The sequence below is a fragment of the Prionailurus viverrinus genome, chromosome A3 (assembly GCF_022837055.1).
Source record: "Prionailurus viverrinus isolate Anna chromosome A3, UM_Priviv_1.0, whole genome shotgun sequence".
NCBI classification, from domain to species: domain Eukaryota; kingdom Metazoa; phylum Chordata; class Mammalia; order Carnivora; family Felidae; genus Prionailurus; species Prionailurus viverrinus.
In genome coordinates, this window is record NC_062563.1 from 74093330 (window position 1) to 74113667 (window position 20338).

The window sequence follows — 20338 nt, forward strand, 5'->3', positions numbered from 1 at the left end:
AGGACTCTGAAGGAGTACAAGGTAGCTTGTTGAGACAGGAAGAAGACTTAGTGTCATAGGGCTCTTTGAATTTTGTATAATATGGAAGTATTACCTATCCAAAAATAAATAAATAGTATCAGCTGTAGGTGGTAATGGAGAAATGGATGTTTTCTTACTCTTTTGGGGGGGAAAAATTAGTACCATTTTTCTGACAGCCAAGTTTTGTCAAAACTCTTAAAAATGGTCATACCCATTTACCTAGGGTTTATTTCTAGTAATTTATGAAAAATAGTAATTCAGATATGTAAAATATTTAAATATAGGTTAACAGCAGCCTTATTTATAAGTTAAAAAGTTGGAAACCACCTAAGAATCCAACAATAGCAAACTAGTTAAATTATATACAATACTAATGAAATGTAAGCATTAAAAAATCATGCAGCAGCAGAATAAGGACATGGAAATGTCAGCATTATATAAGATACTGCTGATTTTTTAAAGCTATAAACAATGTGTAGACTATGATCCCTATTTGTTAAAACACATTTTTTTTACTCCATTCATAAAGTATCTATATGCATTGAAAATAGACAAGAAGAATATATTCTAAAATATTAACAATTACTATATCTGGGCAATATGATTACAAATTTTTTTCATCTCAATAGTTTTCTCTACTTCTCAAATTTGTATAATGAGCATGCATTACTACAGAATGTTTCATATATCATCGATCTGACTTTACTGATAGCAGGTCCTTCAGACAAATTCTAACTACTAAGCTCAAACAGATTAAAACATTTGCTTAAGGTCATACAGCTATAATCCATAATAAAGCCAGAATTAGAACTCAGGTCTGTTAATATGCCCAAAATGAAGTCTTTCAACCACACTACTGTCACCTAACTTTTATAGTACATATTTCATAATTATTTTCAATCTGTACTGGGCTCATAGTGAGCACTAAATAAATCCTCATTAATTTGATATTTGTTTAAGTCACATTTGTTGAAGTAAATATAATTGATTCTTTTATTAACAACAGCGCATTTCTAATTTAGCTAAATTTACTAACAGATTCCCACCTAAAGGTATTCTACTCAATTTGTTAGATTAAGCGTGTTAATTTTTCAGGGTACTTAAATTTCTTCTTAAAAAAATTTTTTTTAATGTTTATTTATTTTTGAGAGAGAGGCAGACTGCAAGCAGGGGAGGGGCAGAGAGAGAGGGAGACACAGAATCCAAAGCAGGCTCCAGGCCCTGAGCTGTCAGCACAGAGCCTGATGCGGGGCTCGAGCCCACAAACTGTGAGATAACGACCTGAGTCATTGGAAGTCAGACGCTTAACAAACTGAGCCACCCTGGTGCCCCTAAATTTCTTACTTTTATCAGATTAACTGCTCAGTGTCAGAATCAAAGTCCAACTAATAATTATCAAAGTATCCTAAATATGCTTACTAAAAATATATTTAAACCAAAATACCAAACCTTAATATCTGTAAAACTTTACTGAGAAATTGCAAAGGCTATAAATTCCTAAATTAATAATAAAAATGTTAAGTTATAAACACTATCTAAAGAAAGCTCTTATTCATGAACACATTTAAGAAGCATATATAAATCTGCAAACGATAATTTTTAATTCTTTACCTAGAAAAAAGGGCCCCTTTTAAATGAGTCCTTTATTATGGCAATACTTTATTATGGCAATACTACGTAGATATCACATACTTTAAATAAAATGAAAAAACAATCACGTTGTTGGTGGTTTACACTTCACTCACCGAAAGTTCTAGCAGGTCAGCAAAACAATCTATACTCTAATTATGAACTAAAAATACTCTGTGCATCATTGGCAAACCAACAAACCAACAAACATAGTAAACAATCAATGTCTTTGAAGCGAAGATGTCAGTGGTTTGGATGAGAGACATTAGCACCTTTCCTTACCAACAGCTTACCAACAATAAAGATAGCTGTTCACAAGAGGATTATTCAGTCTCCACATGGAAGCAAAACTGTTACCTTCATTTTGATATCCCTACATATGGAAAATCATGTGAGAAAAATGTACATGGTAACCCAACTTTCTTGACTTTTAAAACCTGTCTTAACATTGGTTACAACACAACATGTATGTAATAAAAGCACAGCACCTCAATTGCTGCAAAATTTAGCATACTAAATGCTCATTCCAAAATGGAAAACGACTGAGAAGGGGAGAAATCCCTTCTAGGTTGGAATCCGTTATTCACCTGTTGGGAAAAAGATTTTCCTTGTGGAATGATCTTCCTTTTGGAATTAAGTTAAGATTACTTAAGAAAGTTATAGCCCAATGTCTGGAATACAGAGGTTCAAAAGTATTGTGCTTACTATATAATTTGCTATGTAACTTCGAGAAATAAGACTAAGTCCCACACAGTGGTGCTGTCATTCATAAAATGGTTCCTTCTTTCTCATCATAGAGACTATGTCAAAGTGCTTGATGTTTAGAAGATTTCCCATAAATGGCAGCTCCCTTTTCCAGATAAAATGAGAAAAATTCAGCTTTTCTCAGTCTTTGAAAATTCTCAAGTTAAAAACCTCCTAAATAGAAAGAAAACTTAAAACTGAAAGAAAACTGAAACAAATTGACCTAACTATATTTCAAATGAGAATTATAACCACACTGAAGGCTGGGGAAGAGAGAAGGAAGGGGGAGAAAGGAGGGGTAACTAATCCAAGTAACTTGTACTTGACTATATACATTCAATCTTGGGCAGGATTGGGGTGTAGATTTGCAAAATAACTTTGAATTATTTTATTGTGTTTACTATAACGATATTAGAAAACATTCTAAAACTATCTTAGAAATATTAAACGATCAAGTAAATGAGTAAATGTGTTAGCTGCCAGGGTTCTCACTACAGAAGGAACATACAAATATGAAAGGAGAGAAGAAAGAAACAATCTTCTGGAAATAGACTCTCAACTAAAAAGAATCAGGGATCCTTCAAGAAATGATTGATTTCAGGGCTGCGGTAGAACAGACATAGATGAGCCTATATTTTGTTAGACTAGAAAGTCAGAAGAGCTTCTCTCTCCATCCCAAAAAGAAGGATAGCTGCACATCCTTGGGCCAACCTGAACAGGGCCCTTCTAATATGGGACAATTTATAAACAAAACAATTAATGAATTATAATTCAGTAATGAATTATAAACCATTAGGGGGAAAAGAGAAACTTATAAATCCATATTGGTAATTAACTAATCAAATCACAGAAAAGCAGAATGCTAACAGTAGCAGAATGCCATGGAATGACTAATAAATGTGAAGGAAGTGTTGGAATTGAAAAATTATCATTTTGCAACCTTAATGGTAAACAGTGACACTAAATCTAGGAGGGAATTTTGATGGGGAGCAGGGTATCTGTAGTCTTGAAATGTCACCCCTCAGACTGCTTATTAGTTCCAAGGGAAGAAGAAAGCAATTATACAGTAGGGAAATGAGGGCCACCTTAACCAGATGATAGAAATTAACCTCATCGATGAGGGATTTAATGAATAGTGGGTACCTTCAGATATACCATGAGAAGGGTAAGGGGTACTACACATCTTCATTTTGGCCATGAATCCAAAACCCCAATCGAATCTCTGACAAACAGCAGACAAATGTAATATAAGAACATTCTATTAAAAAGGGAGATGGGGGGGGGGGCGCCTGGGTGGCTCAGTCAGTTGAGCGTCGACTTCGGCTCAGGTCATGATCTCACTGTGAGTTCAAGCCCCGCGTCAAGTTCTGTGCTGCCAGAGAGCTCTATGCAGCCTGGAGCCTGCTTCAGAGTCTGTGTCTCCCTCTCTCTCTGCCCCTCCTCTGCTCATGCCCTGTCTCTCTCTGTCTCTCAATAATAAATAAACGTTAAAAAAAAAAAAAAGTGGAGATGGGGAAGAGCCTACACTTAAAAAATGTTAATGTAAGGGATAAACACTGGAAATGTAACAGACAAAAGCAGCCAAAAGCAACATGACAACTAAAAGCAAAATTTGGCCCTAGTAGTAGACTACAAAATTTGGTCTTGTAGTAGATGACACTTATACAGGACACATTAGGTCACAACAGACACACTGGAATACAGATAGATTAGAAAAAGTACTTTATCAATGTAAATTTATGAAGTTAATAGCTGTACTGAGGTTATATAAGAACATGCCCTTTTTGAAGAACTTAAGGATAAAACAATGTATATAACTTACTGTCAAATGGTTTAGGAAAAACACCTATCAACTCCCTCTGCTGTCTTCTTTACATTCTTCAACTTAGATGCCACAGTCCATCACATCAAACTACTCCCTTACTATTTATTAATCCTCAATTCCTTTGATTCACTCTCCTTCCACTGGGCCATCCAGCAAAACAGAAGCTTGAATCAATATAAGCATTTGCCTTCCCTGAACCTATACCCAGGATGTTGGGCAAAGTTAGAGAAAAGTCACTCTACCATACAGACTTGTATGGACTCAACCTCCAACCCTGACTGGACTCTTAATATAATGCCTCTCTCTCCCTAGTCAGACCTCCTCCACCCAAGCATGTTCTAGTTCATTCTCAGCAAATGACCTAACATACTGCTTTAAATAAACATAAACCACCACACACTCCCTCAACTTCCAGCCACAAAACGAGCAGTATCAACACCCACAGTTTCCCTTCCATTCACTACAATATCTTCCAAAATTGTTCCTCTTCTTTTTTTTTTTAAATTTTTTTTTCAACGTTTATTTATTTCTGGGACAGAGAGAGACAGAGCATGAACGGGGGAGGGGCAGAGAGAGAGGGAGACACAGAATCAGAAACAGGCTCCAGGCTCTGAGCCATCAGCCCAGAGCCCGACGCGGGGCTCGAACTCACGGACCGCGAGATCGTGACCTGGCTGAAGTCGGACGCTCAACCGACTGCGCCACCCAGGCGCCCCTAAAATTGTTCCTCTTCTATATGCCAATTCCTCCACCTGAATTCTGGATCTCATCCTACCCCATCCCCTCCTGACTTTCTACTACCACCTTTAGACTTTCATTCCCATCTTTAAAAAAACAAAAAGGTTCTTCCTCAAGTCTATCCTCTACCTCATTCATGCTATCACTTTCTCCATGATCTCAAATTTCTCAAAAATTAGCACTCAGCATCCATTTGCTCAAATGTCATTCCCTCAGCACCCCTAGCCCTGCCCATTTACTCTACCTGCCATTGTCATGCCAACACCATCCCTACTTTTTAACAAGTTCTCAATCCTTATCTTAACCAAGCTCTATTGCATTTGATAATGCTGTCCAATCCTTCCACCTTTAAAGCTTCTTTTTCTTGGCTCTCCCTAGTCAGTATCTGTGGTTTTAATTACTATCTCTGAGCCCATGATAAACAAACACATATAGCCAAGGTCTCTCAAAAGCTTTATATGTACAATATCCATCACTTCTTGGATACCTCATAGGCACTTTAATAGCAAAATATTCAAAGCTGAATTTTTCATCTTCTCTCCTTAAACCCACTTTATTCTCTCATGTTCTCTAACTCAGTTTCTCATACCGCCATATGTGTACTTGAAAACACATGGAACCCAGGGTTCCTGGAGTCATCTCTAACTTCTCCCCTTATCCTTCATGTCCATATCCAATCAAACATCAGGTCCTATGTCTCCATGCTCATCCCACTGCCTTAATATTTATCATCTCCTCTTTCTTAAATTATAGCAACAATCTCTAACCTCGTCTCTCTGCCACTAGTACTGCCCATCTCCAACATATAAATATACTCAAGAAATAGGGAGTAATCACTACACATTTTCATAGAAAACACAACTAAGTTAGAATGCTAAATAAAAAACACAGGTGCAAATCACTTTACACAAGTGTGTAAGAATATAGCATCAAAAGAAAAAAAATGACAATCCCTACTTTTCAGAAGAATTCATAACAGCATACCTCAATTTACACTTTTCAACAAAATACTCAATATGCGTGACTTTATACCTATTACTGGAAAATACACCAGTATATTGAAATATTGGAGACTTGTTACAGAAATGTTCCTTCATAAAAATTTAAAATCAAGTAATTTCTGGGAAAACAACAGTAAATGCATCTGGAAATATTTTGTTTTAGTATCTCCTAATCTCCATGCTATGAGGAAATACTGAAGGAAAAGAAAAGAAAGACATGAAGCCAATTCTAATAAAATTTTCTAGTTCCATGGTGCAATATAAAAAGGAGCAATAAATAATTGTGTGGAAAAAGTTATGAGCAAGGACGAACAGTGAGTGCAAAAAAAAAAAAAAACAACACTGAACTTCTGAAACAGTAGTAAAGAATTCTTATCAATGTGATATATTAGATACTGTGAATGTAATATACCACACAAAATGTAGTGGAATATTCCGTAAGTCAAAAGCTAGCAAGAAAGTACAAAACAATGTATGGACTGATTACCTGAAGTTTTACTCAGCTCTGCTGAAAATAAAGCAGATGGTGATCTGTTCTCTTGTTCTGTATCAGAAGGGGTTTTTTTCTCAGCTTCTTTCACAAGAACTTTGGGTTTCACTATACTGCCTATTTCGGTTTGAGTGGCCAAAGCAGAAACATCTGGAGGCAGTAAGGGCACCTTCAAAATATCAGACCTATCTTTGGAGAGTTCATCTGGGACATGGACTTTATCTTCATCTTTAGGTTGTACATTCTTGAAAGAAAGGTCATGGGGTAACTCTGAGCAAGGTAATGACCCAGCTTCATCCTGGACATTAGCGATCTCACTTTTGTGGGATACTTCTAGGTCAGTGGTTAACTTAGGAGGAGAATCAGTTTTAGAACTGACAAATGTAGGGAACTCATCTATAATCTCAATTGGAGATGAATCTGAGAATGTTTCACTCTCTCTTATTTTTGCTTCCTTAGCAATAAATAAGCCATCATCTGAATAAACTGCAGCACTGAGCTCCTTCATCTGCAAAGGAATTTTCTCCTTTTGGGTCAGTGTTGAAACTTCATTGGGTAAGAAGGTATCTTCTGTAGTGTCTAAACTGGGCTGAAAAGATTCCAAATAGGGCTTTCCCCCCTCAGGTGGTAGTGAAGCACTGAGTTTTTCCTTATGTTCAGGTTCTATCACTGACTGGGATGAAGTCTCCATCAGATTTTCTCTCACAAGTATCACAGCTTCATCCTGTTTTTGTGGAACTTCAGGTATTGAATCATCACTAAATAAGTCAACTGGTTCAGAATCAGGTGAGGAATCTTCAACTAACTCAGAATGATCAGGCACTGGCTGTGCAACTTTTGCTATTTCTGAGTAATCAGAGAAATCTGAAGTTGGTTCAGTAGGGAGCTTTGTTTCTTTAATTAAGTCACATGCAATAGATATATAAGGAGCTTCTGTTTCTTGAACAGCTACCTTAATACTTTCAGGCTCTTTAATTTCTTCCTTTATTCCTGATACATTTTTTAGGGATACATTCATGGCCTCTTCATACGGTGGGGGATTTTCAAGCTCAGGTTTTATGCTTTCGTAATTAACTAAAGAAGGAGCTTCTAATTGTGAAGAAGTGGGCTGCACTGCAGAAGCACCAGCACTAGGAACTACAGAATTTAATGGTGCTTCCATAACAATATCAGGCAAAACTGGTGACGGAGTAGCTTCAGATTCTTCAAAGGATGGGCAAAGCTGTGCCACAGGGTAGAGGGACTCCTGCATAGCTTCTGATGTTTGAACCAAGTCCATTTTTGTTTCAAAAGCGATCTTCGTGCCTGTAGCTTCATTCAATTCACTTTCACATGCTTCCTGTACTAAATCTGGGGTTAGACCTTCAGCCATGTTTGCCACTGCTTCCTCAGTCACCTTTGACAAATTATCTGTTGTGACATAATCGGTCTCAGAATCCTGTGTTGCTACAAGGAAAGGATTTGATGCTTTGGTACTAACATTCTTCTCTGTTACAATTTGGGCCTTTTTTTCTTCTATCTTTTTTTCATCTGTCTTATTTTCTGAAGTATGATCTGCCAACAAAGGAAAAATGTTTGTTGAAAGGTTTTCAGCTGCTGTCGGGTTAAAGGGAGCACATGTGATATATGCTCCTGAACCATCTTTTACAGCTTCTGGTGTACTGGGAAAAGAAATATCATCATTACTGCTTTCACTATCTTTTTCATGATTTGTTGGTTCAGGGCTATCAGCAAAACATTTCTTATCCACTTTACTCTCCAACTTGCTCTCTATATTAACTTCAGCAGCCAACACATCACTGTCTTGCTTGCTTGTATCTCTCACGTCCCATACTCGTTCAAATGGCTTGAAGTCTGCGTATTCTTCCCTCATAGGAGCTTCTGCTGCAATTCCCTTTTCATTAAAACTAACCTTTGTTTTTTCTGGAAGCATAACTTTGTCCTCTTCTTTAACTGATTCAGTAAGGGCTACAGGTAACTCTTGTTGATTTCGAAGGATATTATCACTAACTAAATCCTCTTTTTCATCCTTATTCTCTTCCCTAGGATTTGCTTTAATGGCAGACTCTGCTTTTGGAGAGCCACCGAATGAAACTCTCATTTCTGAGTATTCCAATTGTGAAAACTCTGTTAAATCTCTGTCTATAAATGGATTTTTTGCCTTCTCTGTGAACTCTTTAGAAGCTTCTGCTGATGTTTCTTGAAGCGTTCCTTCAGTGGGTAATACTGCTGATAAATTACCAAGATATTCATGTTCTTTAAAAGAAGCAGCTGAGAGGGGAGACAGAGAAGGAAGAGAAGCAGCAGTTTCAAGCAGGACAGATGGAAAATCCTCTTGACCAGTGGAAACAGTGTTACCTGGCTGCTCCTTCAAGTCCATAATTTTTTCTGTGACCATGGACAGAAAGGAAAGTTAGAGAATGCCAGCGTTCTCAGAGTTAATGCAAGTTTTATGACAGATTCAAAATACTATTAGTAAAGAGTTACTGTTAACTAAACTTAAATGTAAATAACAATAAATAATAATCAAGTAGTCTTGAATCATTACGGAAAGAATTAAAGCTATTGTCAAAACGTGCATGGCTACAGAGGCAATTGCATGCTATGAAAAGACATAAATCAAGTCTAAGAAAAAAACCTCAAGTATAATCAATTGAGAAAAGCTACTTCTAACTAGAAGAGGACAAGAGAATTGAGAAGAGGGTGTGGCAGTATAGAAAAGGCACTGAATAATTAAATGCGATAGAGTGGCATTCATTTCTATGAAAGCCTTTCAGCCATAAGCAAGTAAACTGTATTTGGAGAAAAGGACTAATCAATATACAAATGTAAATCAAGGGTCCAAGAATTCCTTACATATAACCAATTATTAATCATGTTCTGCCCATTTGTCTCTTGGACATAGCATATAAAATGCAAATTTCAACTTTTTCAATAGACAAACATTCTTGGAACCATGCTAAATTTTAGTAACTGAATCCACTCTGTACAGAGTTAATAAAACTAAAGAGTCAAAGTTAGAATACACAGAAGATAAAAGGCTAGCAGAAAGAACTTGCCTGCAGAGGAGTGTATCACAGGCTCAGATGCAGCAGGAAGAGCAAAAAGTGTCTCATCTGAAAAACAAATAGAATATAACCTCAGCAGAAATAAAGACAGAGTTTGAAGGAGACTAAAGATAAGAGGAGCAAGCAAGGGTTCAGTCTGTAATAAGTTAACACAAAACTTTTATAAAGAAAAAGCCAAGATGGAAAGGAAAAAGTAGTACCATTAATTTGGATTAAATTATCATTATATATTTATATTATAAAGATGATTAAATCATATCCACAGAACCTATCGTTTTTCAAGAGGCAATAACATGTTTATGTTAAAGAATTTCATAAACAAAAGTAACCTTAAGATATTATTATTCTCAGTTAACATGACATCCAAAGCTTTTATTCACATTTTCAGATAGGTAACTTATTTGCCCTAGTCAAGCCTAAAATTAAAAAGATGCATGAGTAAAATTAATAATTACTTTTGCTTAATCCTTTTTTATTGGCATATGTTCAGTTCAGAAGAACACTTTCAGAGAATCATGCATATTTTCTTATATTCCAGGTTGTCTACCTTTAAAGAAAAACATTCTAATAGTCACTGTGCACTATTCCTTGAGGATATTAGTCCTATGCGCCACTGTCCAAATTGCAAAGAAAATACTAATTATCATTAGGAAGATAATTATTATCATCAGTCTTGTTTTGTTTAAAATTAACACTGAGGGATACTTGTTATACCAAGTTCTTTGCATGCAGGAATTCATTTTACTCCTTATAACTCTTTGTTATAAGTGGGGTTAAGATCCCCCATTTAACAGATAAAAAAAAACAAAATGAAACAAAAAACACAACTGACTGACAGAGGAGTAACTCACTCCATCTATAACTAATAAGACTCAGGGCAATGCAACTCCAGAGCTCGTTTTCTTAGCCACTATATGCTATATGTTACGGACTTAATTTTTTTGTGTGTCCTCCTCCCCAAAGTTCGTATGTTGAAGCCTTAACCTCCAGTGTGATAGCATTTGGCAATGCGGCCATGCAGAGAGGTCATTAGGATTACATGAGGTCATGAGGGTGGGACCATGGCTGATATGGTTAGTGCCCTTATAAGAGACACCAGAGCTTGTTCATGCCTGTGTGACAACAGCTCCTCCACTTCCCCCTTCCTCCTCTTCTTCTCTGAGCAACATAAAGAAGCCATGTGAGCACACAGTGAGATGACAGCCACCTATAAGCCAAGAAAAGAGGCCTCAGAATGAAACCTACATTGCTCATATCTTGATCTTAGACTTTCCAACCTCCAGAGCTGTGAGGAATTAATTTCTGTTGTTTAAGCCACACAGTCTGTGGTACTCTGATGTGGCAGCCTGAGACAACTAATGCAGTACCTACTGGTATATTAAGCTTGCACAGCATCACTTTATACCTGCAGCCGGGAGATCTTGAGCTAAAGGTCTTCTGTAGTTTATACTAGAGAAAGGCCTCTAGCAAAAAACAATTTGAGATAGCCTGAAGAATGGCAGGAAGGTATTCCTTTAGTGGAGAGAACCTAAAAAATTTGGATATTTGTATCTGGAAGGACAAACTAGGCAAGGTTGATCAACAACGAAACAGAGATGTGACTATCATTAACGTGGACATACCTTCTAAGGATAGATATTCCCCTTGAAGAATAAGAGAATTAAATTCACAATGCCGTATAAATTTTAGATAAATCCATACTGGACATGATGTCATATCTAAAGGATTCTTAGATGGGGTGACGAAGGGAAAATTCATTATACGTGTTTTTTAAAAAGTCTCCTATAACCTAAAACAATAGGTTAGATGGGCAACTCATCCAAACCAGTAAGACACACCACCTTATGAGATTTTATAAAACATACACATATAGACACTTTTTTTTATGTTTATTTATTTTTGAGAGCACAAATGGGGGAGGGGCAGAGAGCGAGGGAAACACAGAATCCAAAGCAGGCTCCAGTTTCTGAGCTGTCAGCTGTCTGAGCTTCTCAGCTGTCAGCAGAGAGCCCAAAGTGGGGCTCAACCCCACAAGCAGTGAGATCGTGACCTGAGCCAAAGTCGGACGCTCAACCAACTGAGCCACCCAGGCGCCCCTGTGTGCACCCTCCTTAAAGATGACTTGCTATGTGATCTTATTTGTTACATAGTTTCTCATTTGTAAAACAAAGGAATTTGAAAATTCCTTTCAGCTAAAATAATGAATTATAATCTTGTATAAAACTGAGACTTGGGGATCAAAGAGCAAAACCAAATAATTACATAGCTACTACATCTAAATAAAAGGTAGCAAATCCTTAACAAAATGGCAGTCTTCTTCACTGAGTTAATATAACTGAAAGCCACAAATGCAGGTCAGTCTTCGTGGAAAGTGAATTCAAAACATGTTACTGATTACTGTTAAAATTAGAGGGAAAACAAACTACAACTAAAATTTTGTGCCAAAAACTTAAAGTATTTTTTAAATGTATCCTTATTCCTATCTAATACCAGAACCTCTCTTATAGTAAAAACTATATTCCTGGCCCTTGACCAATTGAGAAAGTTTATAAACTGGTATTTCAAATATTCACTAAATTTTGAAAAAAATAAAAACTGTACATTGAGATTCAATACAAAATTAATCATGAAACAAGAACTGCATTTCTAAAAGCAGTTAGCAAAAAAAAAAAAAAAAATTTCAGAAAAGATCACTATCATTTGGCCCTCAAGAAGAAGGACAGTTGTTCTGACTTCTCCTGAAGCAATCATGGATCATGGGATCAAACTGCCTGGGTTCAAATCCCAGATTCATCACTTACAACTGTGCGACCCTGAGAAAAGTTATTACTTATCCCCTCTGTGCCTCCTTTCCTCATTGGTAAAATAAGAATAATAGTACCTCCCTCAAAATGTTGTGCAGGAGGAAGAGGAGAAGAATAAGAAACAGCTTGCCCTAAGTCTCAGGGCTAGGAGGCCAGAAAGCCAGTATGTAAACATGTCTAACTCTTAAGTTATGTGCTTTATCTTTGGAGGAATGAGTTTATAATATAAGTGCAACTGGTGTGAAGTCTTCTTTCTTAATCAGCCCCTCAAGTTTGATCTCCTGAAATATGATAAATTGTCATCCAGGAAATACCCTATAGTTATCTGAAATATTTGGTTATTTTCTTCTACTTCACAATACAATTAACATTTAGAGAGACGGTAATGCCGGCCAGGTATTTTCTTCAGATGCTCTTTCAATACTCAAAACCACCCTATGAAGTAGGTACTACTGTTATCCTCATTTCAGAGATGAGGAAACAGGCCTAAGAGTTTAGATAACTTCCCCAGAGTTACAAAACTGAAAAATGATGGATCTGAGACCTGAATCCAGAGTATACAGGTCCGTGCTCTTTTCTTTAACTACCCTGCAGTACTTTCTTCCTGGACTTAAGTTTAAAATTTTTTATAAACTAAATTAAGGATGTTAAAGAAAAATTTTGATTGACAACACTTACATATTAAGCTACCAAATTTTTAAGACTAAAATGCCTACTAATTACTTTCTTCTTTTGAAAAAAATTACTAATTTTAGGTTAGTCTTCCTTTTTCTATAAAAGACCCTAACTTTCACAAGTGAATAAACTACTTTATAATATGGGACACTGTATTAAAAGTATAATATTCTGAATTACTGAGACATGTTATGTACATACTTATATTACTGGTCTTACAAAAACGGTAAACAAGTCCCCCTCTTCATATGATCTTTGTCTATGACTATGTCAAATTCTAACTGTTGGATGAAATTGAAACTTTATTCATCAACCTCATTTGTGCTATTTTGAAGAAACAGAAAAAATAACTCTAAGGACTTAATTATACATACACTAAGTAAAAACACAGTGGCATATTTAAATGAACAAAAACAAGTTTTCACTAAATAATACACAAAAGGGAAGCCAGAACTTTTCTGTTAAGTCTCTCTACTCTACTGCCATCAAATTAATATTTCTAACAGGACAGTTCTATTTATTCTCTTGCTCAAAACATTTAAAAGCTCCCAGTTATCTGCTGAATTATACCTGAAACTCTCAGATAAGGTCCTATACCTTACGGTCCTCACTTAACTGTCTAAACTTATTTCAACAATTTCTCACATGCCATCTATGTTAATCAAACATAAATAATTCTTCCCAACCAAACCCACGCCTCCACCTCCTGCATATCTGAATGCTGACATCCACTAAAACACAAATTTACCATATTCAGCTTTACTTTCTTTTTAAAACTTACCTTATTTCTGCTCATTTTCTATAACATTTCCAGTTATCTAAGCTCAGAGAATTAAGTGACTTATTCAGTCACATAGCTAGTTAATGACAAAGCTAGAAAATGATAATTAAACTGTGACTACAAACAGATATACATTTATTTCCTTATTACCCTCAGTAAAAAGAACAGAATCACTATACTTATGACAGTATGAAAGATGAATACCATTCATAAAACTTTTTCCAAATGAGCTATTCCTCTTTGTTAGCCCTGATGCTAGATTCATTTCCTTACCCAAGCTTAAATCTAGAGTGTAAATTTAGACTAAAGCTTCAGGGCTATATGCTTTGAATACTAATTATTTCCATCACACAAGGATCAGTTTCAAAATTAAAGTTCACAAAAGAGATTTATTTTTTAAGTCACTTTTTTAAAAAGTAAAAGGTGGGTGCCTGGGTGGTTCAGTTGGTTGAGCGTCCAACTCTTGATTTTCAGCTCAAGTCATGATCCCAGGGTCATGGGATAGAGCCCAATGGCTCTGTGCTGAGTATGGGGCCTACTTAAGATTCTCTCTCCCTCTGCCCCTCTCTGCCACTCACACTCTCTCTCTAAAATAAAAATTTTTTAATTTAAAAACTTTTTTTTGAACATTAAAAAGTAAAAGTGGTATGTCAGTTTTGAATTTATTACTGGTCAATTCAAAATACGCTATCACGATCTCACCAATGTTCACATACTCTTATACTAAATATTTTCTTTGACATGTTCATTTCAAAACCAGTTTTTCAGCCAAAAGTATAACTGGTCAGTCAATAAAAATCATAAGTAATTTATAAAGCACAGGAAATAAACTTCATTTTAAAGTCACAGAAAAAAACTTTTGCTAGGAGAATAATTATATCAGACTAACTTGTCTCATATAAACAACTATAAAACTGGGCAAAATATATGAAGCAACTGTCATGAGACACTGGATAACATGAAGTACATGAACATGAAGGGTATAATTCCTGAGAAGAGGAAAGCATGCCAGATGATGCCCTGGCTTTCTACTTGAAGACACTCTGTCTACAGTACATGGAAAAGGAGCCCAAGAATACTAACACTCTGGCCAAGTTGAGTTAACAGCTAAGCTGTCTGGAATTTGTGGGGCAAGGTAACATACAAAGGAAAACTTCACAGAAAAGGAGCTCCAGAAATCTGGATAGAGATTCCTTTTAAATCTCTGTTTGAACTATGCAACACATATACAGCACAAGACCTACCAAGGCCAAGCAGAGAATCTATGAAAGAGTTGTGAACTAAACGTATATTCTGGAGGTCAGACTCTGTACTGGAAGACATGATCGAAAGTTTTTGATAAGCCAGAGTGAAGAGATCTTGCTGAACACCCCAAGTATAAAAATGTGACCCGAGGAAAGGCACATCTTAAGAGGAGGATTACTTTAACCCTAAACTAAAGGTTACTTGGTCTAGACTTAGACCACGAGTTAGCAAAATATGGCTCGTGGGCCAAAGTTATATTGGAAGACAGCCATGTCAATTTGTGTGATGTATCCTCTATGGCTACTTTGGCATTACAAGGGCAAACTTAAGTATTTAGGAAAGAACCTACATGATGCACAAGCTTAAAATATTTACTGCTTTACCCTTAAAAAAAAAAAAAAAAAAAAAAGCCAAGCCCTGCTCTAAACCCTAACTTTAAAATCAAAGTTTGAAAAGGTCAAGATGATTTGCCAGCAAACTGACTTCCAGAACAACACTAACACCAAATCCATGGCAACCAGTGTAGAATAAAATATTATTGGACATGAAAAGAAAATATGAGCATAAGAGAAACAGCCAATATAAACAAAGAAATAATGTAAACATTGTATTCATAAGCACTAAAATGAAAATTACAATAGCTATTAAAATATTCCTACGTAGATACAATAAAAGATGGACATAACAAGTGAATGGAGAGAGACTCCTGGAAGAGAAATATAGAAGAGAGAACCAAATGAAAATCCTAGGATTGAAAATTACATTAAGTGAAAGAAAAACCCACTAGATGGACTTAAAGCAGACTGGGCAATGGAGAAGAAAAGATCAATAAGCTTAAAGAAAGATCAACAGAACTATCCCAACTGAAGCACATCATGGAAAAAAAAGAAAGAGTCTCAGTGACCTGCAAGACAATCAAGCAGTTAAAGTATATGTAATTGGAGTCCCTAAAGAAGGCAAAAGTGACTGAAGCAGAGGAAGGGAGGGAGGGAGGAACAAAGGGAAAGATATAAATGGCCTAAAATTTGACAACTGTGATGGAAAATACCAAATCCACAGATCCAAAAGGCTCAGTAAACCCTGGGTAGAATAAACCAGAAAGAAATACATTGTAGAGATCAAACTGTTAAAAACTAAAGATATAGAAAATCTTAAAAACAAAGGAAATAGGTAGAGAAACAGCAATAAGAATGACCTCAGCTGCCACTGGAAACAATGGAATATGGAAGATAATATCTTTATATGATGACACATCTACCAACCTAGAATTACATACAATCATTATTCACTGACTGCTATTTGTCAGATTGTGTACTAAATTGATATTCCCCAGATCAATACTTAGCAGTGGTCATGTGCAGAGCAGCACAACATTCCAGTCATCTAAAACACATTCCCAGGTAACGTCAAACAAGGCAACCGTATGCCTTCCTGTTTCAGCTCTCATACTACAAATACGTGTGCTTTCTGCAGTTTATTTAGTGTCATACACTAAATTTTTGTGATTTGTTTAAAATGGCCACTCAGAATAGTGCTTAAGTGCTAGCTAGTATTCTTAACCACAAGAAGGCCATGATGTACCTTACAGAGAAAACACGTGTGTTAGATGAGCTTCATTCAGGCATAAGTTATAGTTCTGTTGGCCTTGAGTTTAATGTTGATAAATCAACACTGTATATTAAGTAACATGTCTTTAAATAGAAACACATATGAAACAAAGATATATTCATCAGGTAACAATACTGTGACTAGAGGTTCACAGGAATCTAACCCTGTATTTTCCCTTGAGGCAATGATTCAGGATTTGCTAATTAAGTGTTTTCTTTGACTTTAGAGAACAGAACTACCATGAACAATAAGACTGACTGTATCCATCAAAAATATCCTTCAAAAATACAGATGAATAAAGTATTATCAGATAAACAAAAGATGAAAACAAAAACTGAAAGAAATTATCACCAAGAGACCTGTACTACAATCAATGTTAAATGCAGTTCTTCACACTGAAGAAAAATGATACTAGATAGTAACCTGGATCTTCAGGAACAAATGAAGAAAAAAAAATTGGTAAATACCTGAGTAAACACAAAATATTCTCATTCCATAATTTCTTCAAAGAAATGATGAATATCATAAAATGATAAATATATTGTTATTCTCATTTCTTAATTTCTTTAAAGAATAATTGATTTCTGAAGCTCTAATTACTGTATGCAATATATGTGGAAGCAAAATATAGGACAATAAAAGGACAAAGAATGGAAGGAATATAGAAAAGTATAAAAGAACAAAAGCAGAAGAGGCAAAGAGAAAATGAACATGTTTTTTTAATTTTTTTTTTAATTTTTTTTTTTTCAACGTTTATTTATTTTTGGGACAGAGAGAGACAGAGCATGAACGGGGGAGGGGCAGAGAGAGAAGGAGACACAGAATTGGAAACAGGCTCCAGGCTCTGAGCCATCAGCCCAGAGCCCGACGCGGGGCTCGAACTCACGAACCGCAAGATCGTGACCTGGCTGAAGTCGGACGCTTAACCGACTGCGCCACCCAGGCGCCCCAGTTTATTTTATTATTTTTTTTTTTTTAAAGAAATTCTTCATCAACTAATGTGAATCCTGTCTCATACTGTTTTTTTTTTTTTTTTTTTTCGTTTATTTATTTTTGGGACAGAGAGAGACAGAGCATGAACGGGGGAGGGGCAGAGAGAGAGGGAGACACAGAATCGGAAACAGGCTCCAGGCTCTGAGCCATCAGCCCAGAGCCCGACGCGGGGCTCGAACTCCCGGACCGCGAGACCGTGACCTGGCTGAAGTCGGACGCTTAACCGACTGCGCCACCCAGGCGCCCCCCCAGTTTAATTTTTAAATGTTTATTTATTTTTTGATAGAGACAGAGCGCAAGCAGGGGAGGGGCAGAGAGAGAGGGAGACACAGAATGCCAAGCAGGCTCCAGGCTCTAAGCTGTTAGCATAGAGCTTGACACAGGGCTGGAACTCACAAACTGCTAGATCATGGCCTGGGCTCAACCAGGTGGCTCAACCAACTGAGTCACCGAAGCGCCCAAGAAAATGAAGATTTAAATGAGCCATATGAATAATTACACTGAATGTAAATGGATCCAATTAGGAGGCAGAGGTTTTTAGACTAGATAAAAACCATACTTTGGCCCTTTACAGGACACACTTTAAATATAAAAACATAGGTAATTAAAAGTAAAAGAATGTAAAAGGATATATATATCATCCAAACATATACCCTACAAAATCTGAAGTGCTTAATGTTAATGTTGAGCAAAGCAGATTCTAAGACAGAGTATTACCTTGAGATTACCAGAGATAAAGAGAGGCATCAGTTAATGATAAACAAGTAAACAGACATAACACTAAATAGATACACCAACACTAAAGTGTATGGGAAATATATGAAGGAAAAACTAAAGAAAGACATAGACAAATCTACAAATTTTATTTTAAAATTTTAACATTCAAGTCTCACCTGACAGACTCATGCACATATACACACCAATCCAAGAATACAGATGATTTAGACAATACTATCAACGAACTAAACCTGACTTTTATAGAGCACTATAACCAACAACAGAATTCACAACCTTCTCAAGTACACATGGTACATTCACCAATTTAACCATTTCTGGGTCTATAAAACAAGTCTCAGTGAATTTCAAAGGACTGAAATCATGAAGTATATGTTCTCTGACCACATGAATTAAACTGAAATTACAATAAGACAAAAATATCTGGAAAATCCCCAAATGTATGAAAAGTAAACAACACAATTCTAAATAACACAGAAGAAATTAAAGATTTAATTTTAAATTGAATGATAATGGAAATTTGTGGGATATAGCTAAAGTAATGCTCAGAAATTCACAGCTCTAAACACTTTGAGAAAAAAGAGTTATATTCAAACTTTAAAGTTTCCACCTTAAGAAATTAGAGAAAGAAAACCAAGTTAAACCCAAATAAGTAGAAGAAAATAAATAATAAAAATAAGAGCAGAATCCTGTGATACAGAAAACAACCAAATAGAGAAAAATCGGTGAAACTAAAAGCTGGTTCCTTGAAAAGATGAAGATAATTGACAACCCCTAAAATGATCAAGAAAAAGAAAAGAAAAGCAAGTACTAAAAATAAAAGAATTATCACTAACGATCATAAAACCATAAACGATTATGAACAAGTTTATGCCAACAAATAAGACAAATGGGTGGACAAATTCCTTGATGTCCACTCATCAAGGAAAGAACAAATTCCTTGAAGAGTGACACAAGCAGAAATAGAGTGACTTCCAAGAGTGACACAAACAGAAATAGAAAATCTGAATATCCCTATATCACTTAAATAGAGTATATTTACAATTTAAAACCTTCTCCATAAAGAAAACTCTAAGCCCAAATGGCTTCACTGCTAAACTGCTAAACTCTGTAAATATCTAAAGATGTTTATACAAATTCTTTCAATGTATAAAGAGCAAACACTTCCCAAAACATCTTCTATAATTAGGCATTAGTACCAAAACTAAACAAGGATATTACAAGAAAATTAATTTACAAAAATTATTCGTATAAAACCTCTAAACAAAATTACAAAACACTGCTGAGAAATTATAAAGATCTTAACAGAGAGAAAGAGACATCATGTCCATGGATTGAAAGATTTAATGTTAAGTGTTAGGAAAGAGTACTCTATGCTTCCTGTGTTTTTGCACATTTTATAAGCAGAAGGATTGGGTACTGAACACCTTTGCTCCTGACTATCTTTTCAAAGATGTTTATATACGGAACAATCCTGGAGACAGAGATATGTGTCTTCCTTTTGAGCACCAGGCATACTTATTACATCATACAATTCAGTTTCCCTAAGTTCCTTTCCTTATTCAGCCCATGGCAAGAATAAGTGTCACTTGGCACTCTCCAGTGTTGCTCTATAGGAAATGGGGAGTAGGGAACGTGCACAAGAAAATGCTGATATTCCACCTATTTACATTGCTGAGTAATAAAGTCTTCTATCTCTGACCCAGGTATCTGTGTCTTCTGCCAGCATTCAAGAAACTACGGCAGACTATCCTGTTAGCTTGTTATAATGCTTCAAACCCTCAAATGTCAACTTTCCCCATATTGCTCTTTAGACTCAACGCAATACCAATCAAATTCCAAGCAGACATTTTGTAGACATGATCAAGCTGATTCTAAAATGTATATGCACATACAATAGACATAGAAAGGGCAAAACTATTTTGAAAATAAAAAGTAACACTTGGAGTAGGCACACTACTTGATTCTAAGACTACTTAAA

The 20338-nt window shown here is 35.9% G+C and overlaps 1 protein-coding gene across 3 annotated transcripts in view; it reads right to left on the bottom strand.

Annotated features, from left to right (window-relative positions):
* RTN4 (reticulon 4) overlaps positions 1–20338 on the bottom strand; it is a 73827-nt gene that overhangs the window by 40845 nt on the left and 12644 nt on the right. Inside the window, exons 2-3 of one of the 3 annotated variants that reach the window (XM_047852482.1) lie at positions 9508–9564; positions 6446–8836 (exon numbers count right to left, since the gene is read on the bottom strand). The exons of 1 other annotated variant lie outside the window; for it this stretch is intronic. In XM_047852482.1, the coding sequence (XP_047708438.1) occupies positions 6446–8836; positions 9508–9564 (2448 nt within the window). The remainder of the gene's footprint in view (positions 1–6445; positions 8837–9507; positions 9565–20338) is intronic. One more of the 3 variants, XM_047852483.1, reaches the window with a different exon arrangement.